This window comes from Ixodes scapularis, unplaced genomic scaffold, assembly GCF_016920785.2.
Source record: "Ixodes scapularis isolate PalLabHiFi unplaced genomic scaffold, ASM1692078v2 PGA_scaffold4__175_contigs__length_147842914, whole genome shotgun sequence".
NCBI classification, from domain to species: Eukaryota; Metazoa; Arthropoda; class Arachnida; order Ixodida; family Ixodidae; genus Ixodes; species Ixodes scapularis.
In genome coordinates, this window is record NW_024609879.1 from 128,521,080 (window position 1) to 128,546,213 (window position 25,134).

The 25,134-nt window shown below is 48.8% G+C and overlaps 1 protein-coding gene across 2 annotated transcripts in view; it reads left to right on the forward strand.

The window, feature by feature from the left end:
• The first annotated feature begins 6,577 nt into the window (after positions 1–6,577).
• LOC8032156 (cyclic AMP response element-binding protein A) overlaps positions 6,578–25,134 on the forward strand; it is a 37,326-nt gene continuing 18,769 nt past the window's right edge. The window contains exons 1-5 of one of the 2 annotated variants that reach the window (XM_040215503.3): positions 6,578–6,956; positions 10,835–11,181; positions 19,191–19,334; positions 20,689–20,747; positions 21,168–21,236. In XM_040215503.3, the coding sequence (XP_040071437.2) occupies positions 6,578–6,956; positions 10,835–11,181; positions 19,191–19,334; positions 20,689–20,747; positions 21,168–21,236 (998 nt within the window). The remainder of the gene's footprint in view (positions 6,957–10,834; positions 11,182–19,190; positions 19,335–20,688; positions 20,748–21,167; positions 21,237–25,134) is intronic. The other variant, XM_040215504.3, reaches the window with a different exon arrangement.

Genomic DNA, 25,134 nt, shown 5'->3' on the forward strand with positions numbered 1-25,134 from the left:
ATACGCATCAATCCATCCATCGTGGAGTAAAGGCCTCGTTGTTTTGGTGGGAAAGGCGGCATCACGACGACGACGAACCACCGCCGCGCGGGGAGAGCGGTGCGAGCGAGGGGAGGGTGCCTCGGTTGAACGTCCCTCGAGGAATCCGGTCTCTCCAGTTCGTTTGCAGGTCAGAGATGGGACGTCCGAGATCGGGAACGCGCTCCGACCCGTCGCGAGTCACTCGTCGCTCGCAGGCTCCGGGCCCGGTGGCTTGTTGCCGCCGGGCCACCGTCGCTTTCTCCGGACTCGATGGGCGCGCTCGCCGCTTCTATCACGAAATACGATACACTCGGCGAAAGTCCCTGCGGGAATTTCGCGTACATCACACTCAGGATACAGTGTTCGCTCAGACAGTGCCCGCAGTCTGTCTTTTGTATGGTGTGCTGGCAGTCTGACCGAGGATTCCCTGGGCTCCAAAGTTTCCTCGGCCCTGCACCTAATCAAGCGGAGCGCTTTTCCAGGACTATCGTATCGTGTTTGAGCACTTCCTTCGTATTCACATTATTGTTTACACGTTCAGTAGGCTCGTTTACCGCTTTATTGCGTCGGTGCCAAGACTGGGAGGGCTTCCTCGGCTAAGCGTCGAGGGAGTCCGGTGGCGTCTTGAAGACAGGAAGTTTGGTACATAGTGCGACTTCCTGGGCTTTAGATATTGTGTTAAAAAAAAAGCTCGGGCTATATATATATATATATATTTGTCGCGGACAGTTTTAGTTAGAGCCACTAAATACGAAGTTATGCTTAGAGTATAGGCCCTCCATTCCTCGATTGTCTTGCAGGCGCCGCCATTTTGGTACCTAATGCAGAAAGGGTGCATTCGGCGTCCGTAACGATTCGAAGAAAAAAAAGAATTCACTTCCCGAGCCTTAGATGCGGAGCTCATATATGCGGAAACTCATATTGTCACGGGTGATGGCCAAAAGAACAATGAATAAGCAGGAGAAAATAAACGTTTAATGTGGCGAACTTGTGCCCGAAAACAGAATAGAAAAAGGACAGCGTAAACAGAAAAAAAAAAAACCGCCGAGTCACTGTGCACGCACGCCCAACGTCTCTGATCTTCCGCACGAGAAGAAATCTACAGCGCATGATCAGGACATGTTCCGCAGCTCAGGGCACAAACATGGCAGCTCCCAGACGGCGTTTATTGAAGTAGTCCACAGGCTACAGACTCGTATATGGTACTCGTTACAAGTGATACAAATTACTTGTAATCAGTTACTGTTTGCAGTAATTTTGTAAGAGTATGATTACTTTTACTGTTGGGTAACCTCGAGAGTAATCTGACTACTTTTCAAACTACAAAAATTTCCTCGTATTCACCGCGTTACTAATTTCTCCTCCCCTTCCTAATGGTGCCCTTTTTTTCTACCAGTTTCTTAGCCATGGAATTCTCGAACCACGGTCTCCGATCAGATGATGGTGGCCTAACAAGACGGGTGTATCATTCATTCGAAAATGAATAGTTCGTAACTCCGTGATTCTAATTGAATAATGAACAGATCCAAATCTTTTTTGTTTTTCAAAACGGCAGAAAATTTTGTCGTTTGGACAATTTGAAGCAGTCGGAACAATAACGGTCATTAACTTTTCCTGTCAAGTATAATCAAGTAATCTAATTGAATACGGTTTCACCGAGTGTAATAGGGATTGTAATCAATCACTATTTGTCAGTAACGTGTACAATACTGCCCGTAGGTCGTGCAGAAGAAAAAAAAAAGGCATGATATTTAAATAACGACATAGTATAAAAGATAAAAAATGTAAAGGTGGCTTTATATATAGTGTGTTAGCGCACCGCAGATCGGAGCACGTGGAGCGAAACGTCGCGCTGCAGAACCCAGAAAAGAATCCTGGGTTCAATCATCACCCCCTGCCCGTTTCGATCTGGATAAACATCGTACCGGCGTGCGGTCGTGAATCACTTCTGCGTGATGCACGTTATAATAAAGACCCCAGGTTAGCGGTTGCACTGCACTGGCCAGACATATCGTCTACAGCTGAGACACCAGACGCCCCACACTGTCTAAACCATCCAACAAACACAGAGAGGTTGGTGATAGTCGAGGGAAACTTTGATTATTTGAGTGTGTTTTGCGTTGTTGCCGGCATTGAAGAGGCCGCACGCCGTGTTGGTCGCCCGCTCGCAATCCCTTCGAGGCAGCGCGGCCTTTGAAGGCTCGACCGTCTGCGCGACCGGCGTCGCTCCAAGCCCGCTCCTTGACGAGAACGCGCCGCGTCCCGTCCGACTCTGCTCGACGTCCGGGGCGCGCCAGACGTGCCGGGCAAGGCGGAAATGGTAGACGTCAGTAGTAGGGGGGAACTTGTCCGACTTCAATGGTGTCGTTTCTCTTCAAAAGGGCCGGCTATTTTGAGACGCGGTCAAGCCAAGTCAAGCATGCATCCGCGCGGCGCGCATCGAAAGCAGACAACGAGACGCGACGCGTTCGTATTCGTCTGCCGTCGATGATGATGATGATGATGATGATGATGTTGGCGGACCACAAACAAACAGATACAACCTAGAAGAGAAGCCCGGCGCATGACGACATTCTTAGTGGATCCCCGACTCGCCCAAAGCCGCAAACGCGTGAAGCTTGAGGAGTCGCCACAAAGCGGTAGGTGGCGCTGCGCACTGCATCCACGCCGCCATCTTGCTCGCTTGGGGTGCGTTCGGACGAGTCATAATCCGATTACGAAGCCTTGCTAAGGCGTCGTAATCGGATGATGGCCGCGCCAAAGCGCGCCCCACTGAGCAAGATGGCGGCGCCCTGAGACCGAACTTGCGAACATGAGCGTTTAGCCAATGGGCGGAGCTCGTCGCCCGTTAGAACCAGCGGATTTTGCGATAACACAAAATGGCGTTAAATCCTTTTTTTTTTTCTCGTTTATTCCCAAGGAGGTTAGAAGTACTAGAAGGGGGCAAGTTGCAATATTGGTGAGCCTATTCATAAAACGTTTAAACGATATTGTGCCCAACGTGACCGCAGATCTCTCTGGCGATTGGTGCGCGTGACATGTCACGTGCGAGATGGATGGTAGATTGTAGGATTCCTTGCAGGCTTGCGCGCGCTCCGTCCGGTAGGTTTTATTAGATCAAAGGCTAGACGAAGGCTAGCTGCGGTCACGTGATGTGGTCATGTTGGGCTAATAAGTGAGGAGAGTAAGGAGGAAAATGAGAAAGAGGCATCAAGGGGGCATGGCATGTGGAAGCTACGCGGCTGACGTCATGCCCTCTTCTACCCTTCTATCCTCCTTGTTTATTCCCGAGAAATCGCATAGAATCCCTCTGAGTCAGAGCCCCAAAACGGCGGACGGAAGTAGTCATCATCCCCCCGGTTGTCAGACTACGCTGCAGGGGTTGCCAGACGGTGAAAATCGCCCAACTCTTTCGGTATGAACGGCTCCGCCACTAGTTACAGCCGTCTGTACTAGGAGAATTTGTCATTTTTGCATGAAAAAGCAGATTTTTGTTTGAAAACAGGAACACCAAAAAATGCTTATTTGTAAGATATTTTTTCTCTTAGGGGCGCGTTGGTATTGCATTCAATTTTGCCTGTAAGTTTTGATATTAGAGATCGATAAAACGTGAGCGGTCTATGAATGCAGCGATTTATTACAGGCCTAACAGAATACCGATAAGCGATAAATCTTTTTAACCGCGAATTTAAGTAGGCTCACTCAGAGTGGAGTGGGGAAACGAAAACGAATCTCCATCTTGTGTTCTCGCGAGGTCGGCTGGTTCCAGATAGACTTAGCGGGTCGCAAGCTCCACCCATCCGCCAAACCTGGCACAAGCCTTGTCTTCTAAGGTGGTATTGACTCCGCTGGTTCGTCGGCCCCCATCCCGTGACGTGAAATCTGACGTTGACAATGCCGCTGCTCTTCCGTCTACACTGTCCCTCTTGCTATCACCAGAAGTGCTTGTTCCCTCCGAGTCGTCTGCAGTCGGCTCCTGTGAACGGACTCTTTATTGGTCCGCTCGTGACGTCACTGGCTGGACCAGGAAGGAACAAACGTTGGGGTTGGAAAATGTTTCACTCCGCCGGCGTCACTAGCCCAAAGAGCTCGGGCAAGCCGGCTCTCTTGGATGTGTCCTCTCCCTCCTCCTCTGCCTATTTTGAACCGTGACGAGAACGGTGAGGGTGGTGGTGGAAGGAGGGTCTGCTTGCGGCAGACGTCTGCTCTCCTCCCCGCCCGTCCCTGTCCTCCTCTCCAGCGTCTGATTTGTTTCGGCGCAATTGCCAGAGAAGTCGACCTTGGTGAGGAGGAAAAGCATTCCGCGTCGTCGTCCTTTCCACTCGCGCGGGTTCACCACTTTTCAGGATGTAAACAAACGGGGGCGATGAGCTACTCTGCGGGTTCCTCTCGCTGCCTCAGGGTGGCGCTAGCTCCCGCGGCGCTGCGGTTAGCTACGTCCGCATCGCGCCGCAGTAAAACTTTTGAAAGTAGCAACTGCCGGCGTCCCGGAGGGAATGGGGCCATGCGCTGGGAACGCCCGGTAGGATTGTCCGCAATCAAGTGTTCGCGGACACGCCTGCCGTCCTTTTCTGTGCGAGTGCTCATCCGCCGGCTCTTTCAATCAAGCGCAGAGAGAGCACCGAAACTTTGCGCTTTTTGTCTGTACATGTGTGTGTGTCTTGTAGAGTTCTCTCTTCTGCTCAGTGTTACCGTCGCCTTAATCACATTCTGCACTCGCTTTTGGGGAGAAAGCCACAGGCTCCTTTGAATTCTTTCTTTTTCTGTACGCAACAGCTTTGCGTTCTGCAATACGGCATCTTCTGTATATTGCGTACTTACGATGTAAATAAATGTTTTCTTGAAAAATAAAGACACTTAAGACTGCTTACGAGTAGGAATGCCAAAGCATTCCTACATGCAGCGCATTCTTTCAAGCAACTCGCCACGTCTTCCTTTTGCACACGGCGCTCCAGCGGTGACGTCACGCTCCCTCACCGCGCAGGCGCGGAGAACCCAGCCGGCTCCACGGCTTCCGTGACGATGCATCTGCGTTGCTCTGCTTTTCTTTGTGTTCTGTTTCTGAGGCGCGTCCGCTTTGACCTTGAGCACCACCGCCGGCTTCCACGACGAAGCATCTGCGTTGCTGTGTTTTTGGCCGATGGGGATTCAGCTGGCCGTTTCGCTGCTACAGACGGTTACAGACGACGCCGGCTTCGCTCCATGAGACAGTTAATGCTTTGACATTAAAAAAAATACGGGAGGACACTTAAGACTGCTTACCTGTAGGAATGCTTGCGGCATTCCTCCATGCAGCGCATTCCTACGCCTATGACGTGCTGTCGTCCGCGGCGCTACATGGCTGAAAGCAGTGTAGAAGACGTGAAACGGTAGAGCAGAGGGAGAGCGGGAATTTCCCACCCCACCCTCTCCCTTTCACCGGTGCGCGGGCCGCAGCGCCATGGAGAGGGTTTCCTTGTGGGGTGGCATACCTTAGAACTATGACGCGTCGCAGCCAATGAGTCTTCAGGTTCCGTTTCGCTCAGTCAACGGGAAAGTGGGGATTTCGCTCTCGTTTGCGCAAGGTTACAGACGCCGCGGGAATTGAGGTCGCGTTTCTCGCGGTTACAGGCGTCGCCAGCTTCGCTCCAGGTAGCAGTTAATGCTCTCGCATAAAAAAAAAAAAAAGGGTTGGGCGGAAGGTTAGGATGCCGAGCGGGCTAACACGTCTCAGCTCGGAGCGTGGAGCGAAAGCTTGCTCCGCAGAACCGCCTGGATTCCCACCTCTTGTCGTCTCGATCTGGATCAGTTTCGTACCGGCAGGTGTTTGTGTGATCGCGCTGCTGCGTGATGCACGTTAAAGACCATAGGTTAGCGGTTTTTTGAACTGGCTAGAGTTCTCATATTCAGCTGAGAGGCAGGTCACCCGATGGAGCGTACCAACTTCAAGGCTGTCTAAACTTACAAACAACGGTCTTCTTTTTTTTTTCTCGTCTTACCGGTTTTGACTGAATAAGTCGTGTGCGATTGCGCTGCTGAAAGTGCTGCTGATCACAATGTTCACACATGCAGCGGAGCGCTACAAGCGTAGCGCTAACCTCGCACTTAGCGCGTGCTGACGGCAGCGTTCACCAGCTTCGTATCGCACCGTCAAAACTGTTCCTCATGGCTGACAATAAGTAATTGACGACACGTGAGGAGCGCTACATCAGCGCTTCGCTGCATGTGAGAACCGGCCTTTACTGTCCTATTTTGCTTATATCTCCCGCCCCCCCCCCCCCCGCCCCCCCCCCCGCCCCCCCCCCCCCCCCCCCCCCCCCCCCCCCCGCCAAAAAAAAAAAGAAGAAAAGACATAAGAGCAATCGAAGTTGTATGGCATATAAACTTTTTTAACTATTACCTTATAATCACTGACGGCTTAAGATCCGCATGGCCGTGGCTTATTACCATCACCCTTCGTGACTGGTTCTTCGGCGATCCTGTTGGCTATTGCCGCCGTCTCATTGGCTGCAGAGTGATAATTAGATGCAGGGGACCCGCCGCAACCCGGTAAAGTGACCTCCCGCTCCCCGCAGACATGGAGTCCGAGTGCTTCCCTGCCGTGCCGGTGTCCACGGCGACGGGCCAGTCAGCCGGCAGCGTGGTCATCAAGCAGGAGCCCATGTCTCCGCCGCCGGCAGTCTCGAGCCCTCCTCCGCCGCCAGCTCCGACGTCGTCTTCGTCGTCGCAGTCCCGACGGCACGCCTCTTCGTCGTCTCGACTCCTCAGCTCGGCGCTGTCGTCGGCGCCCTTGGCGGGACCCGGGGCGCTGACGTCGTGCGTGTCCACTTCGGGCCAGCCCCTTCAGCAGCAGCTTCAGCAGCAGAGCCTCCTCAAGCAGCCCACCATCGTGCTGGCGGCCGCCAGGTCGGAGCGACACCTGGTCTTCCCCAAGGTCAACATAAAGCTGGAACCCCGTGAGTGTTGTCCCTGCGACAAATGACACCGCAAGGGCGGCAACGTGAGCCCGCTGCTTGCCGTTCCTGTAACGTACGTTACGAAGAGCTCTGAAAGGAACGTAACGTGCTAAATAACGTTACGTTCCTTTCAGTATTTAACGAGGCCTCGCGTGTCGGGCAGCCTCTCGACATATCTGGGGAAGAGGCCGCCCTTTGAATTGAATCGGTTTACTCATCACCGGAAAGTTGTCAACACGCCTAGTAAATCCAGTGACAATGTGCAATTAAACTCACAAAGAGACATAATTCGAGTTGCCGGTTCGTGGGAAGTCCCCGGTCCACCGTGCACATCGCACGATACTGCTGCGATAGCATTGAGGGCTCTCCAAACAGGACCCAGTAGATGGCGTTCCGTGACACAGCAGATGGAGTGTTTCCTAAATCGGTGTCTGGGGGGGGGGGGGGAGGAGGGGGTGGAGGAGGAGGAGGGGTACTTTCCTCCGCTTGCATCCATTAACAAAGGCTTAGAGTGTGTGTGTGACACGCTTTGTGAGAGTCTGAGCCTCTCACACAGCGTGTGAGAGGCTTAGACAATAGGGAGTTTTCGTAGACCGCGTTGCCCCCTCCGCTAAGCCTTCCGCAACGAAGAAGTTGCTACTGCGCCTGCGCGCCCATAGCCTTGACTGTGGAGTTCCCGCTATCGTAGCGGGTTGCGGAGGGCCTCGCGGGACGGCGAAAACGATCTACGAAAACTCCCTAATAGGGAATTGTAGTAGACCGTGCCCGCAGCCCGCTAAGCACCCGGATAGCGCTCCGTAATCCGCCACGAGACCTTGAACTATGCAGAGAAGGCTGGCGGCGCGCCTGCGCAGCTGCGGCGTTTCCTTCGGGGATACCGTAGCGGAGGAGAAAAACGATATACTACGACTCCCTAATGCCTCCGCCACTGTTATCGGTCTCCGATCTCCCGAAAACAAGAAAGGGGAAGAAAGGACGGCAAGGAGAAAGGCCGCTTTGTTTGCTTGGCTGATGTCCAAACGGAAAACGGACGCGCGCACACAGCAACTTTCCCGGCATATCGCGAAACACATGTACGACGAAACCGTCCGATCCGACGTCCGAGCAGGCAATACGACGGTCGGAGGTGAGGGTTTTCAACGCTCTCCGGTGCTACGAAACACCTCTCCCCCCCAAGGTCATTCCGGCAGTCCGCACGTCGGATCGGACGGTTTCGTCGTACATGTGTTTCCCGGCATGTATGCTGATGCTGTGTTGCGGCACTCCATCTGCTGTTCCATGTTCGGTCGGGGTTACGCGAGTAGTGGTTCGAATCGACTGGCATTGCGTCATTCATAACCTTCACAGTGCAAAAGAAATCCACGCCAACCAGTTTTCCTAATACTGTTGAAGCTATGAATGATGCAGTGCTATTCGATTCGAACCACTATTCGCACACCCTAATTGTTTGGACAGCCCCTTACGCACTTAGTAAACAAGCTGCTCATTTAGCAGTGAGTATCCAAGCCTGTCAAGGTTCGACACCTTTCAAATGGGACTATTCAAAATTATTCAATTAGTATTTCCAAATATTTTGTTGCTCGCCTACTAGTAATTTTCACGGAAACGTTGCATCGGGTGGGTCGTAGGGCTTTGTCCTTCCACCTCTCCTCAGCCGTTCATTTTAAAACGAAGAGTAAAAAGTTTATTTGATCTGCGCGAGCGAAAAAAACAAACAAACAAAAAAAAAAAACAGACTGTTCGCTGTGCTATCCGGTAAAGTCCCGTTAAAGGGGCCCTCCGGAGCGTTCTGCGATGGTCTATTTATGGCGGTAACTCAATCTACAGGCCCTAAGGATCCTAAAAATCATAAAATTACGGTCATGCGCGGCGGATTTTCCTACTAAAATTGCTATCAAAGTCCCCGGCACGCCCCCCTTTCTGAGATGACTCCGGAAAACGGGAGGGGCATCTCTTTACGCGTCAGCCAATAGCAAGCGAAGGATTCCGGCGTCACTGCGCGTCACCAACGGGGCCGACCGCCGACCCGCGGAGGAATCTCTCAAACATGCGCGGACCGTCGTCAAGGAGCCCGGACTTTGTGCTCGACAGTCGTCGTTCGTCGCACCGCACCGTCGCGCTGCTACTGCAATACGCAGTCGCATTCCACAGATGGCAAGAAAAAGTTTGACTCGTTGACGTGGACGGATCGCAAAGCTGGCTTCGGAGTCGGGATCCGCGGTAAGAAGGAACACGTGTCCCGCAAACGCACGCCTGCAGACGCCCCGGGAAGCAGACGAGCCGACGCGCCGACGCATCACCCCCTAGCAACAAGCTTGCGGGGAGAAAACATAGTTCGCTGGTTTTGGAACGATAATTGCGGACTATGTTTCCCGCACCACAATAAGCTGACGTTTTTCTCAAAGTCTAATTTACAACAAGCTTAAAAAGTGTTGCAATAATAACGTTCGCATTCACCGCGAGATGCAGCATTTCCATTGGTCAAGTTTTAGCGATGGGCAGGGAATGGGGGATTGTCTTCCAAGAGAAAATTGTCCCGATATATTTCTTCTGCCATCTGCTTAATAAACGGTTTTGTAATCTAAAACTTTGTATACATATTAACTTGCACCTACTACGCAATATAACAACATAAACAGACGATCGCAGAAAGCTGCGGAACATGAAAAAAAAAAAAAAAACTTTCAGCCTTTTTACTTTGGTGAAGAAGGAAGACCAGCGAAGCTGTACTATGGTGGGAATGAAGTAATGGCCGGCCGGAAGTCGGCAAGCCAGAGTGGAAAGGCTGGAAAGGTTGCCGCCATCTATGAGCGACGGTGGACACCAGACAACCGGCTTGCCGCCGTCGCTCATAGATGGCGGTAGCTGTCCGGAGTGTTGTGTCGACATCTATTTGCCGGCGGACACGATCCTGGGGAAACTAGCCCTTAACAGCTCAACTGTAAAAAAAAAAAAAAAAAAAAAAAAAAGTTAAGGGTTGATGGTTTTTCTTTTTTTTCTTTCGGCTGCAAGCGGGAAAGAAAGCAACGGGCTCGCTTGGAATGGTTGTGCACATATGAGGCTATGGTCTGTGTCATAATCTGTGCATCCCCCCGTCGCTTTGTATTCATACACCAACGTATTATCCTCACGCTGCGTCAAGGCAGAGGCCTTGCCTGTGTGGTGGCATACATAGAAAAAAATATTAATATATATATATATTTTTTTTTCTTTTTGGCTATTCAAGTGCAAAAGGTGCACGTGCCCGGTAGTGAGGCGGGCTTCCTTCACAGAGTAAAATACTTAACCTTTTAATATGTATATTAGCGGTTGAGATTAAAACACTAGCTAAGTGGTGCATGCCGTCGCTCGATGCGAACGTTTTATTAACCAGACTCATCCGTCCATTCATTCGGCATGCGCAGATGCAGAACCGGGTTTCGGCGTACGTTCATTGCCCGAAGCACCTGTGCACGAACATACCAAGGGCTTACAGACATCGTATGTAAGACAAGCCTCTTGGCATGCTGGCATCCAGCAAACTCTCTTACAGACATTGCCGGTCTTACGAATATCGTCTGTAAGACATCGCAATGCATCGTAAGACACCACGGGCCTTATTCCTATAAGGCCTGTGGTGTCTTCTCTCCGTAAGAGAGAAATGTCTGTAAGACATTTGAGTCTTACAGACATCGTCTGCAAAACAAGCCCGCCTCTCTAGGGTCGTAACATCTGACCATTGCCCACTTTGTGCAACACCACAATCACATGCATCATCATCTTCATCATCATCACTGGGAAAGGGGAACGATGATGATGATTTCTGTGCACGCTGTGTGAGGCGCCCTCTCAATCGGCTGCACCGGTGTCCCCAACGAGCGACATTTGTCCCTTTGCAGCGTCGGGGTTCGTGCTCCCGCCGACGCCTCCGTCGAGCCACAGCAGCGACTCGGACGGCAGCCTGTCGCCCGTGCACAGCACGGACAACCGGACGCCCACGAGCTTCACAGCCGCCGCCACAACGGGGCCCGGCTCGGACGTGCCCGTGCCGCCGCACCAGGGCACGTCGCATCACGCGTCGTCGTCGTCGTCGTCGTCCATGAGTCGCCGCAGCCAGTCACACTCGCGGGTCGCCGCGACGTCATCGTCATCATCATCATCATCATCATCGTCGTCGTCGTCGTCGTCACGGGCATCGGGAAGCGGCGGGAGTCAGCTCATCAGCAGCCAGTCGGTGAGCGACAGGGTACTCGAATTTCCTTGCTCCTCTACACTCTTTAAAGTTATTTACACCCTTCAGGGCGTGACGAGGGCGCTCCAGTAATCCACACTTACGGCTACACCTTTATGACACCTTTGATTGGCGTAATACACCTTTTATAATCAAGAAGTGGGGTGCTGCTGAGATATGCAAACACTCGGTGAACTCCAAAACGTATTCCGAAGAGATAGAACACTGGAAGATAACTTATTCGTCAACATACAGGGGGGATCGGTGGCCGAGTGGTCTAGCGCACACCAGCTCGGAGCACGTGGAGCGAAAGCTCGCGCTGCAGAACCCAGGGATCCTGGGTTCGAGCCCCACCCCTGCCCGTTTCGATCTGGATGAGCATCGTACCGGCGTGCGGTCGTGTATCACTACTGCGTGATGCACGTTAAAGACCCCAGGCTAGCGGCTGTACCGCACTGGCTAAATTTCTCATCTACAGCTGGGAGACTCGTCGCCCCTGTGAGGCAGACCAAGTTCTAGGCTGTATAAACATCCAAACAACCCAATTTTTTTTTTTTCGTCAACATACATGTATAGAAATAACAATGAAGAACCAAACTCCTTTATAAGTTGTTTTTGGACATCAAGGGAGTATACGATAGTGTGAGCCAGCAAAAACTCTGGGGTCAGCTGAAGGAGTAAAACGCAGATGCAAATTTGGCTAGGTTTCTTCAGCAGGTGTATACAAACAATAAGGTAATTTAAACATGGGAAGCACAAACTACACAACGCGCAGCAATAAAGGCTCAGGCAGGGCTGTCCGCTGTCGCCTCTGCTCTTCATGATATATCAAAAGTAATATGAACAAGAAATTAAAGCAGAGCAACTTAGGTTTTGATGGAAGTTATATGGAAGGAGGCAGAAATGTGGTACCGGTAATACCAGGACTGATGTAGGCGGACGACATAATACTTATGGCAGATAACCAGTATACGTTACAGGAACTAGCCGCAATATGTGGAGAGGAAAGGGACACCTTGGGCATGAGTTTTAGTAGGGACAAATCTGGAGTGATTGCGTTTAACGACGAAGAGGGGAATCCCCTGACGATGCAAGACATTATAGCAGACCATGTAGGAAAATACAAATATCTGGAAGTCTGGCTCAATGAGAAACGAAAATATCTAGAGGAACATGAGAATAATATAATTAGAAAAGATAAAATAAATTTATTTATTATGAAGCTCAAAGCGCTAGGAACCAGAATAGATATGAAGTGGTCAGAGGTAAATGGAAAGGAGTGATGGTACCAGGACTGTCTTTTGGCAACGGGGTACTGTGCATGATATCAGAGGCTCAATCAGGATTAGAAATTCGACAAAGAAGCGTAGGCAGATTGGCACTGGGATCGCATGGAAAGACATCAAATGAGGGAGTGCAGGGGGACATAAGCTGGTCGTCTTTTGAGAGCGGAGAGGCAATTAGTAAGTTGAAATTTCAACAAAGGCTGACGAAATGGGTGATACGCGGTGGGCACGGAAGCTATTCAAATATTTATACATTATAACTTTAAACACAAAATGGACAAACCGAACTCGAAAGCTTACATTTAAATACCTACACACTAGTGATGTGGCTGAACAGACTACTTCAGTGGAAAAGGGAGTGAAAGAGGCAGAAAGAAAAATGCGGGAGGTAGGAACGCAAGAAACATCAGCTCTACCAAGGTACAGGACACAAAAACAGGACGTAAGAAAGGAAACTGTGTTTGATAATTCACTGGGAAGTTCTTTACTATTTGAGGCGAGAACAGGAGTTTTGAGGACCAGGAAGTGTAGGGCTGAATTTCAGGAGAAAACACATTATGTGCTGCCTGCGATAATGAGAGCGAGACAGCACAGCACTTGGTATTGAAGTGCACGGGACTTCTCCCTGCCCTCCCTGAAGGGGTAACAGATTTTGCCAAGGCTCTGGGTTTCACTGGCAACGATTAAAGGACGAAAGACAAAAGGATTACAGCCACGAAGAGGCGACTAGAAGATTGGTGAGAATTATCTGGGGTAAATTTAATGATGCACAACTAACTAGTACAGCTGGAGACAGGCGGGACAGAGGATAATTGGGAGTTTGGGACTCCCTTCCGCGTGCCTCCGGACCAAAGTCTGAACTCTGTCCAGTAGTGGGTCCGGTGCTGGGGTAACGCCGACAAGGCTTAACCAGAGGAAAATTGGCGAAGGTCATCCCGATGATGGGGGGAAAAAATTGGCTTAGAAGGGTGGGAGGAATCATATGTTGGTCTTCCTAGATTTAGGCTAGGTGGCGCGAGCTACCGGCCGTTACAAAGGGTATAGCCATTAACATCCATCGATCCATCCATGAGTGGAACACACTCTATCATCGGGGGGAGGGGGGGGGGGGGTGAAAATGTTGTGAAAGGGGTAGGGACTTACACCCATTGCCACAGATTTTTAGCACCCTTAATTCGAGTGATGCGCCATTTATAATTGTAAAGTAGGGTCTGCTCCATCGAACATCTTTCAGTGGAAAAAATGCTATAGTGATGGCTTCCTTTTTTTTTTTTTTTTTAGCGCCCTAATTTGAGAATTGCACTCTTATTTAACTATTCAGTACATGCACTGCTGCATGGAACAGTCTTCGTTTTCCGAGGGGTGTGAAAAAGCATTCGCTCTTACCGATGGCTACACTTCATTAGCACCTTTATTTTGGCTTAATACAACCTTCTTAATTATGAAGCATGAAAAAATGAAATATCGAACATCCTTTATTTCCTGAAGAGTGTGCCGGTCCAGTGACTTAAGCCTGGTTCAGACAGTTTCATTTTCATTTCATTTATTGGTACCCTCAGGGCCCGAAGGCATTACAGAGGGGGTGGGATTATTACGTACAAGTTAATAGAACACTCAAATCACAAATCAAGTTCAAGTAGTATATGGATACAGCATTTTTAAAATCAACAGGATTAACAATTGTGGCGATGGATTTGGAAAGGTGATTCCAGTCAGCAGACGTACGAGGTATGAATGATCTGTAGTGGGTATTAGTGTGGCACTGCGGAATTTCGACTTTATGTATGTGATCATTCCGTGATGATACGTAGGATGGCTTCAGTAAGAGTTCAGTCTTAAGGATTGGGTTGTGAAAAAAAAGTTTCTGAAATAAACTTAATTGATGAAACTTTCGTCGTAAAGAAAGAGTTGGCAAGGATAGGCATTTTTTCATAGAGGTTACCCTTGATGTACGATGGTAATTAGACAGAATGAAACGCACAGATCTATTCTGGACAGCCTCCAAGGCGCCGACGAGGCTCTCAGTGTTAAGATCCCAAACAGCAGAAGCGTACTCAAGTTTTGGCCGGACTAGTGTTTTATAGAAAAAGAGCTTCAAAGTCGAAGGAGTCTAGAAAAAATTACGTTTTAGATAGCCAAGCATGCGGTTGGCATTGGAAATGACGTGGTGAACATGCGATTCCCATGAGAGGTTAGATGTGATGTGAACGCCCAGATATTTGTAAGTGTCAACCCGCTCTAAAGTCATATTATTAAGGATATAGGAAGGAGGATCGTTAACTCACCTTGGAAATTATCATGTCTTTACACTTGTCAACATTTAATGACATGTGCCAAGTGTCACACCAACTTGAGATGGAATCGATATCATTTTGAAGAAGTAAGATGTCAGAACTGTTAACAATTTGGCGGTATACAACACAATCATCTGCAAATAAACAAATAGATGTTACATTCAATGGTAAGTCATTAATGTAAATGAGAAAGGGAAGAGGGCCAAGTACAGATCCCTGAGGTACTCCGGACGTTACTGAAACTTTGGACGAGTATAGGTATTATTACAATTTACGAACTGTGAACGATTAGAAAGTACATGCTGTTCAATGTTAAGTTTGTGAAGCTTAAGAAGGTTATGAGAGATTCGTCAAACGCCTTGGAGAAGTCAAGAAAAACACTGTCAATTCGTGAACCACGATCTAGAACCTGATGGAAATCATTTTTTAGTCTTACAAGTTATGTCTCGCATGAAAAAGATTTCCTAAAACCGTGTTGGTTAACGTTGAAGAATGAATTAGATTCAAGAAAACTAACCAGATTAGAATAAATTATATGTTCCATCGTTTTACAACAAATACTTGAGTGAAATGGGTCTAAAGTTAAAAGGGAAATGTTTGTCTCCAGTCTTGTGTAGTGGAATCACCCTTCCAGTTTTCCAGTCGTCTGGAAGCTGACCTAGTGAAAGAGATTGCTCAAATAGTTTAGAAAAAATGATTGATGTATATTCTTTTGTATTCTTTAGAAACATTGAATTAATATTGTCAACACCAGATCACGATGATTCTTTAGTTGACTCTATAATTTTTAAAATGCCATTCTCATCAATGACAATTGGATTCATGGGAAAAAAAGTCATATGAAGGATATGACGGACAAAATGAATCAGTAACATTCTTAAATGCACTAGAAAACGTGTCATTGAGAATAGTCGAACACAGTGAATTGGGAATCATTTCACCGGACTCATTTTTAAGTGAAACGGAACACTCAACACTGGGATTCATTACACTCCAAAACTGTTTAGGATTATTAATTAGCATAGATGGTAGGCACTCATTAAAGAAGTAATATTTAGCCTCCCCGACTGCTTTTTTGTATTCATTCGCTGCGAGATTATAACGTTGCCAGTATTCCTCCGAGTCAATGCGCTTTGTGTTTCTGAACAAACGTTTCTTTTTATTTGAGAGCCTTCGGAGTTGAGGAGTGAACCATGGAGACTGGGTGTTTGTTATAATTGAGCGTAATGGAATGGTGCTCATTAAATAAAGAAATGGCTTCGTTCTTATATAAATCCCCATTGGTTTAAACGGAACGCTCGCAAAACTCTGGCAAAAAGTCCTCCAAAAAACAGCACAGACCTTTATTAATCGCTGAGTAGTTGGCCCTCTTGTAATCCCGAATTTGTTTGATCTGTTTTCTATTACGGCACACGGGAGTTATAAAAGAAAAATTAAGCAACGAGTGATCACTGAGACCAGGAAGGTATAATATATCAGAAATTAAATCGGGTGTATCAGTCAGTATCAGGTCAAGCACGTTCGCCGAAGAGTGTGTTGTCCTTGTTGGAAATCTTACAATTTGCGAAAGATTAGAGTCAGAACATAGATCTAAAAACTGGTTACATTCAGTTGAGGGGTTTTTCGATGAAGAGCTTAAATCAGGGGATAATTAAAGTCACCCTAAAGAAAAATGGGTAAGTTTGGAAAGCGAACACGGACAAGGTTATTGCATCATGAAGTTGCTCAACAAAAGTATTTGATCCTGTTGGAGGACGATAGCAACAGCCTAATACTAGCGTTTTGTGTCCAATGGAAAGACCTACCCATATTATTTCAAGATCAGATTTTATGTTTATCAAAAAAGATTTAAGTTCAGGCACAGCTGCTATCAAAACTCCCCCTCCAGAACGTTCCTTGCGGTCATTGCGGTAAACATCAAAACTTTTACTACAACGAAATATTTCAGAATCCTTAACTTGAGAGGAAAGCCAAGTTTCAGTTAGCACAACTAAACCAGCATCACATATGAGTCAATCATTGAGCATAAGTAATCGCGTTTTTTTAATCAGACTTCGGATGTTGGCCGCTAGGCGGAGCCAGACGGATGAGAAAGGGGAGCTGAAAGGAAGCACGCTAACATTTCTTTCAGAGCGTTGGAATGAGGTTGACACACATATTCGGTCTTCTTGGGGGTTGTACGTATAGCAGTTGTTATTTTGATCAAGCTTGTTGAAACGCAGTTTGAAAGTACTTCCTTGGGATTTGCCAAATTCTATGAGTTCTCTCCTAGCCAGTCGAGTAGCAAAAGAAAAATCTTCACTGTCAGTCACGCCTTGCGTTTTTAGTTGCATTTTGCGAGATAAGATAAGATCCCTTGTTTTGAAGGAAGAAAAATGTACGATGATGGGGCGACATTTGTTCGCAGCAAATGCCTCTAGCTATATGTGAGCGCTCTATACCAAATGTTCCGCTTATGGAAGGCAAGGAGCATTCGGAGAGCAGGCTTGTTATCTTTCGTTCAGCGTCACCCCACGTTTCTGAAGGAAGATCAGGAATACCGTAAAAGATAACGTTGTTTCGACAAGACCGGTCCTCCATATCATCAAGACGCTCCCGCAGAGCGATGTTTTCATTCCGTAAGCTATCAGCTGCTTGACCGGCGACACCGTATTCTTGCTGTTTTGTTTCAAGAAGGATTGTTTTAGTCTCAACGACATGCAAAATTTTGTTAATGTCAGCCACCTCTTCTTGCACAAGTTTCTGGTTTTCCTTTATCTCATTTACACTGGTAAGCAGCTTTGCCTGTCCCTGTTCAAACTGAAGCGAGCGAGTATCCAAGCTCTGTAAAAGAGCGTACATTTGGCTAGACTGCTTAGCCTGAACATCGCTCATGGGACCCGGATTGGCCTCAACGTCGCCACAGCACAGCAAAGACTGAACAGTGTTTCTGTCACACTAAAAAAAAATGCAAATATTGGTGTGGGCAAGACACCAGTAGTAAAAAACGATTATCGGATCGGTAACAATGATCATTCCTTCTTCCACATACCTGGAAAAAAAGAAGACACGTTTAAGCATGGTGAACGAGCTGCTGCCGTCCTGCCCACTGGCGTCGAAGCCTTTTCCGAAGCTTTTTATGCCGTCGATGTGCGCCGTAGTCATCCCGGTGAGCGTCGCAGAGTAGCCCGTGAATACGTGACCGCGGTTGTCGTTGTCACACAGAACAGTCTCGGGTATCGGGGACGATTGTGCGTCAGCACAATTCACGGTACTCGTCGCGTCGCTTGAAACCACCACGATCCGATCTTGAAACTGTTCATCGGAGGCTGCAGGTGTGTTGGTAGCGTTCGCAGAACGACGAAAAACGACAGCAACCGCAAAGTCACCGGTACAACTGTTTTCCGTATACGAAACATGGCAAACAATGCAAGAGGTAGATTTGTGGAGAAATTTTGAGCTACCACTGCCCCGCGGTGTTCCGGTCGTTTTGGTGGCATTGAACGCAACCAACGGAAATCTGAACCACACACATAGTTGCACCTTTCTAGCACCCTTTTTTTTTTCGGTGCAAAACACGAAAGCATTAACATATCCGCTTTAAAAAGGCGAAAACAAAATCTTTAGTGGAGATTCATTTAGAGTGCGTCGACAAAAACTAATTAAATGCACCAACATGTTTTTTATTTTTTTTATTTTTTTTAAGATGCACTTTTTGGATCTTTGAGATTTTATTCCCTATGTGAAACATTGACGTGGAAAAAGCAGCATACTCGTAACCTTCGTAACTGTGGAGGCGATCGTTTGGGAATAAGTGCCTTCAACTGTCGAGTGTATACAAGGCGGTGGGTCTGCTCTGCAGCTGAGGTTGACTCCGTGCATGAGAACGCTGTATAAGGTGCGTGTTGCCTCTACATGTATGCCCAGAATGCTGCTAGCATCTCCAATTCTCTTTTTTGTGTTGCTGCAACCCGTTAGGGGCGTTAGCCCTGGAGCAAGCTGATCCATGGCCTTCAGGATGTAAAATGTTTTAGTGTGTATACGTATATAGTACGACGCACGTGATCATTAATATATCTTAGACTCACGCGTGCGCGGGTGAGTCCGGGATTTACTAACAATGACGTCATCCGCTGGTCTTGTCTTCTAGGTGGTATTAATCTGACACGCCCCGGCAGTGAAATACTATGGAAAATTTAAGAACCTCCTTGGAAATCTTTAAGGTGTTACTACAGTCTCAATGGCACGAGGCCACGATGGGCGTAGTCAGACGACATCACAACGGGCATCTTCAGTAGGAGCACGAATGGTACACCTCAAAAGCACAGTGTAGAAGACGTCTTGGGGAGATCGTCTTCCTTAGAAGGCAAGGCAAGCGGGATGGCCGGGACGAGACGCCAAAGAGTCCTGTCGGTTTCAGGTTTGAAAGGATGATTCACAGGTGTCTTTTATTTTTCGTTTTCAGAAAGGTGCCACAGGAGTGTTGGTCCTGACGGATGAAGAGAAGCGCACCCTGCTGGCGGAGGGTTACCCTATCCCTCAGCGGTTACCGCTCACAAAGGCCGAGGAACGCTCCCTCAAAAAGATACGGCGGAAAATAAAAAATAAGGTGAGTTTCCGAGCGGAAGAGTCTTTCCATACTCTCTTCAACCCTACGCTGTGAGTTACGCGCTCGCCAATCAACCACTTCCTGATCATCCCGCTTGTATGAAATCGAGGAGATCATGTGGCCTTGGTTCACGCGTCCCCACTTGTGTCTCTGTGTTCTGTGTGTGTGTTTCACGGGCTGGACTAGGGAAGCCCAGTTAGCTCACGTAGAAGAAAGGGTGTGTGGGGGTGAAACAGTTAGGGGATTGTTTGTTGTTTGTTTTGGAGAGAGCCGATTTCAATCAGAATACGCTTGTAAAAAGCTGCTCGCCGCGTTTTCCTCCCCAAACGAGCGCGTACGAAATGCGCAACACCCAGACCCGTCTGTCTGGCGTGGATACGAGCACGAGCGTGATCATGTGGCAAGACAGACGTGCGATTGGTCTATAGCTTCATCCGCACTGTAAGCTTAGGGCGTGACGTCACACTGCTGCGGTGGCGCTGCTGTCGGCACGGCACATGAGCAACGCTTCACCCTACGCGAATTCATTGTTTCTGCGCACGCCACCTGATCTGGGAAAACATGGACTTGACTTGTAGACAGCACATTGGCCTACAGACTGTTGGTATGGACATTCAAGAAACGAAAGCTTGTGTGTCCTTATTTGTTATCTTTAAGAATAGAAACAAAAAAAATCTTTTTTTCTTTTTTGACAATTGGGGACGTTATTGCGGACACGAGCTGGAGACTGCCAAGTCGCGGGAGCGCCTTTCCCGCTCTGCAGTGATGTGATCGATCCAGTGTTTACAAAGCTTGAATGAAACGAGAGAAACTTGTCAGAAGTTTTAATCTCCAGATCAAATGTTCTACCAAGGATGGTGGAATATTTGCAATGGACACGAGCCGTGCTTCATTAATCGACTTTGGCTCGGGTGCAATTCCAGTGCAAAATTTCGGGCTGGGACTTGTTGGGAGACCATTGCGTCAAAGGGAAGTCGCAGAACAATGTCCGGGGCTCAGCACGAGCATTGCCAGTCTATAGGCCCTTGCTTTGGTGGACGAAATCAAAGGGCCTATAGACTCGCGGTCAGAACGCGCGGTCGCGTCTTCTGACCACGAGCCCAACATCTATGCGATTTTCATACTTGCCTCGTGCAGCGGCCACCAATACTTACACCTACACAAACTTAAAAAAAAAAAAAAAAATGATTCTAAGAATCCACGAAAAAAAATAGTTTTTTGTTAATGCTGTCGCCAGTCGCGGATGAACGCTTTCTAGTGACATCAAAGCACACTGAGTTAGAAGCCAAGCCATTGATCAGGGACACAATCCGGCATCTTCAGAAAAAAACTAATGTAAGCGGTTTCTTCTCAGATATCCGCCCAGGAGAGTCGCCGGAAGAAGAAGGAGTACATGGACTCCTTAGAAAAGAAGTAAGTACTACTTCCTTTTACTCCCTCGGTTGGGGACCACAACGGAATTCCTCGGTCATTTGTTGTCCTCTAATGACCGACGTCTCTTTCGTTGGCATCGACTGCCGTCGAGGGTCACTCTTTGGCGTGCCATGTTCAACTTTGCATGCTTTGAAAGTCTGCCAAGTGAGGGATTACAGCTATGTTCAGTGGCAATGCATCGTGTCCCGCCTGAAGCACGAGGGCCTTTGCTGGTGTTAAACTATAAAATCTGAAAGTATCCCAAGAAGCAAGTGCTCTTGAGAGCACTTGGTTCTGCAGACATCTTTAGAATGTCCTAAAGTTCCATAATTGTCCTGTGGACATCTGCGTAAATCTGGTTGTGCACACCGACATCTTTCATTTGAGAGTGACAGTCACCGATCGTCTTCTTTCTTGCAGAGTCGAAACGTTACTCAGTGAAAACCTGGAGTACAAGAAAAAGGTGGACGTTCTGGAGAGCAGCAACAGGTGAGCTTCTAAACACCGTTCCAGTGTTTACAGATCTATAGCTCCGCGTGCAATTCCATAAGTCCAGCAGGCGCGTGTTTGTGGCAGTTCGGAAGACGAGCAAATCAAGTGCCATGGGCGCGAAGGCTGAACAATGGCACGGGCTAAAAGTCTCTTGTGCGTAACGGTCTATACCGGGGTTCTCGAAACCCCGGCCCGCGGGCCAGAAACGGTCTGCGAAGGCCTTCGGGGCGGCCCGCGGCTGGCCGCGGTCCTTCCGGTGACGCCCTTCCCATGGCCCGCTTCCGCCAAGCCTGCTGCTACCGACGCAAAAATAAGCTCGTTTAATAAAACGGCGCCGCGACGCGCACCAAACGCGCAGATGAAGATAGCAGAACAGACAACTATTTCTTAAGTTTTTTTTATACTTAAAATTTCTATATTTATATTCCGGCCCTCGAGAATCAGATCACCCCTTAATAAAAACTCTTAAAAAAAAAAAAGTTTGCAGGTTTTTGGTTTATCTGAAACCGAGGGATCTCTTCTGGCGAGCTCTCTTTGGACCCTCACGAGGGCTGTAACGCGTGAGGCGAATTCGAGGCTTTGCCCCTGACACGAAGACTCAAGGTACCACAAGCTTCCCTCAGGTGTGCGTGTCTGCTGGCGATGCGCGAAAGAATTAGCCCAAACACGACCGCGGCATTTTTTTTTTTTTACATTTTACTTTGACACGGCGTTGACAAACAATGCATTCCATCGTTTACGCTAGTGCCGCGATGAGTAATCTCTACCGCAGGAGTCACCGGCAGGATCGGAAATGCAGGGCGTCTCTTTCGGATGCTTGCAGCCTCTAGCACGCGCTCTTGCCTTTCGTCGTGCTCCGGCTTCTTTGGTTACTGCGGCTTTCGTTGAGCTTTACTAGACGCCGAAGCGCTATCGAAGGGTATCTGGAGGGGAGGCCAGAGGAGGGACCTATCTTCCTTTCTCATATCGTCAATGTCTTGAAATCTATGATGCCTGGAACGCGTCTCCGATTGGTGTACTTACAACGTCCAAAAAGAGAAAAAAAATGGCGGTCTCTCGATATCCGCTTGATAACGTCATAGAATTGTCATGCTGCCGCCGACCGCGGTCCTGGCGGTGTAACGGCAGCGATGTGGCAGACGCCTGTTCCGCTGCAGGGTCGCTCTCCAGCTTGACAGTCCCCGCGGAAGTTTCGGCAGCCGGCGGGAGATGGACGCTGCGACGACAGCGACACTCGAGTTTGCTCGTTGCTTTTTGCGTTGGAACTTCAACGATGAACCACCAGCAGGATTGCCCTATACATCCGACAGCATGACGCTCTGCTCTTTGTGGCGTCGTTTGTTTGCCACCATCAGGACCACTTTGGATGCGTGGCCGCGGAAATAGGACGCTAAACACACCAGTCGGAGACGCGTTATAGGCACCGTGTAAACAACAAGGTGTAAAGTGGGGCGAGTTGGTTGATGGTCATATTGAATGGGTTAAAACAGCGCAAAAAGACGAAGGACCAGTAAAAGGAAACACACAGACGCAGCGCTGACTTACAACTGAATTTTTACTTCTGCGCCATCCAGCAAGTAAACTTGAAACGAGATAAACATACAAGCAATCGACCCGATAACACGTCATCTTCCCATCAATCCGACACGTGGCTACAAGTATTTACCCTCCTTTCTGATAAAATTGATCTCATCCCTAGCCAGGGCAAGTTACGGAACACTTTTGCACATGCCCGCGTCATGGTTGGCAATAAAAAAAGCTTCGTCAATCTCCCGAGCATACTTAGTTTTATGTCTGGCTAAAATCTTAATTTCATTAAACATTGGAGAGCGTGCACATCTGTCACAGTGGACCGCTAAGTTTCCAGACGGGGAGGAGCGTAAGGACAGAGGATGTTCCCTCGCCCGGTCATTAACACATCTCCCTGTCTGCCCAATGTACACTTTTCCACAGGACAGCGGAATTAGACACACCACCCTACATGCGCAGGCGATAAACCGGTTGTAGTGCATAACGTGACATTGTGTACCCGCGCGACCACCTCGATTCACGGCTGCACACAGCCGCTCTAACTTAGCTGGAACCGAAAACACAACTGGCACGTTGCACCTACTTGCAACCTTCTTGACACCGTGAGACACCTTGTGCATGTACGGCAAGAGCACAGCTAGGTCTTATCGTTGGTTTTTGTCTTGCCTCAGTACCAGCAGGCCCCCTAAACACCTTAAAGGAGTCATGAAACGCTTTTTAAACTTTTTTCTGTTTAGCTTTCCTCCTCAACTCATAAATCGCGCATTGTACCAAACAGTTCAAGAAGTCGGAAAGGGGGGAGTCCCCTCTTGCTCGGAATCTCGCTTGTGTAGCCTAGAGCCACTAAATGAGCTGCGCTTAGAGTATCGGCACTCCGTTCCCCGACATTGTTGTGGGCGCCGCCATTTTAGCTCGTATGCAGGGCAGACGCAACTGCCGATCGTCATGATTCAGAAGTGCGACTTCCTCAGCATTAAATTTTGTGTTAGGAAGCTCATGCAATATTGCCTTGCTCTGTCGCGAACTGTTTAAAGGGACAATGAAGGCAATTTCGGAGATCGTTTTGGCGATTGAACTGGGTTCCAGGCACGTCTGAGGCCACGTTGCCCAAATTTCAGCCGAAACCGGCGCTTATGTGCCGCGCAAATCAATTAAACAGTCGCGGTAATAATTGTACCGGGATCGACTGGGGCGACGCCCCGAGAGTTGCGGGAGAAGCCAGGAGAAGCGGAGCTCACGTGACCAATGCGGGGCCAAGGAGCGCGACGTCACAAGAGACGCGTCAGCGATTGGTCGAAACGAGAGACGTGCCCTCAGTCACGTTTTGGTTCGCGATTTTTAGAAATACTGTTCTAATTTCCGCTTGAATAACCATCAAAAGTATAAAGTCGGATCGGAAATGATTACTAAACCGTTAATAGAGCCGCATCATTGTTTTTTTCATTGCTACGCTGGACGCGAAACCGGCAACGAGCAACTATGGGTCAACAAAATAAAATTAAAAAAGAACACGGTACTCGAAAGATTTTGCAAAATGGTAGCTGTAGATGGCTGTTCTAACGGTCGACTGAAGACCAGTATTCGTCCGGGCGACGCTAGTTTTCACGTGTGGGTTGCTGTTCGTGTTCTTTGACGACGAAAAGAGGACGTCCGCGGAGGAACCAGATCCCGGAACGGCGGGATCGCTGCCGCTTTCCCCTCGGCATCTCCCCCGCGTCCGTCCTTCGGCATGCGGGCCGTGTTGTAGTAGTAAAGAGATGTTACTAAATGCCGGCTAACTTCATTACACGGTGGTTCGGAATCAGCCAGCCGCTGTTCCAGAGAGACAGACACGAAGCGAACCTTTTCAACTCTCAAGAAGAACTGTTTATTTCAGAACAACTAACGGGAAGAAAGACGTGCGAGAAGGGGAAAGAGGGTACACGGTGTCGAGTGACCAGAAGCCGCCCCTCCGAGGCGCAGCTGGCGCTGTTTACACAGGGGTCCGTGGTCGCCCGTTCGCGTTCGCGGGTGGCTCGGTGGAATGTCCCCTCTGGGTCATAAATTTCGGGAGCACTCGAGGGGAGACCGTTTGTTCCGAGAAACACAAGCACAAGACGGAACGAATGCGCATGCAGACTCTGAAAGCAACACACACACAAAATACAACAATCTCCCCCGGATGAGCTATTGCGGTAGCTCATCGTTACCAACTTCTAGGGGGTATAACAACTGAATCGGACGCCTGAGTTCGCCTCCCCCGGGTAGCACAAGTCTGCAGGACCGCACCCTGCCATCTCTCCCACTGAATGTCTCTTTAACACGGCAGGTCTTCCACATGTGTCGCGGGAGACTGTCCTCGTTCAGCAGGCACATGTCACCCACG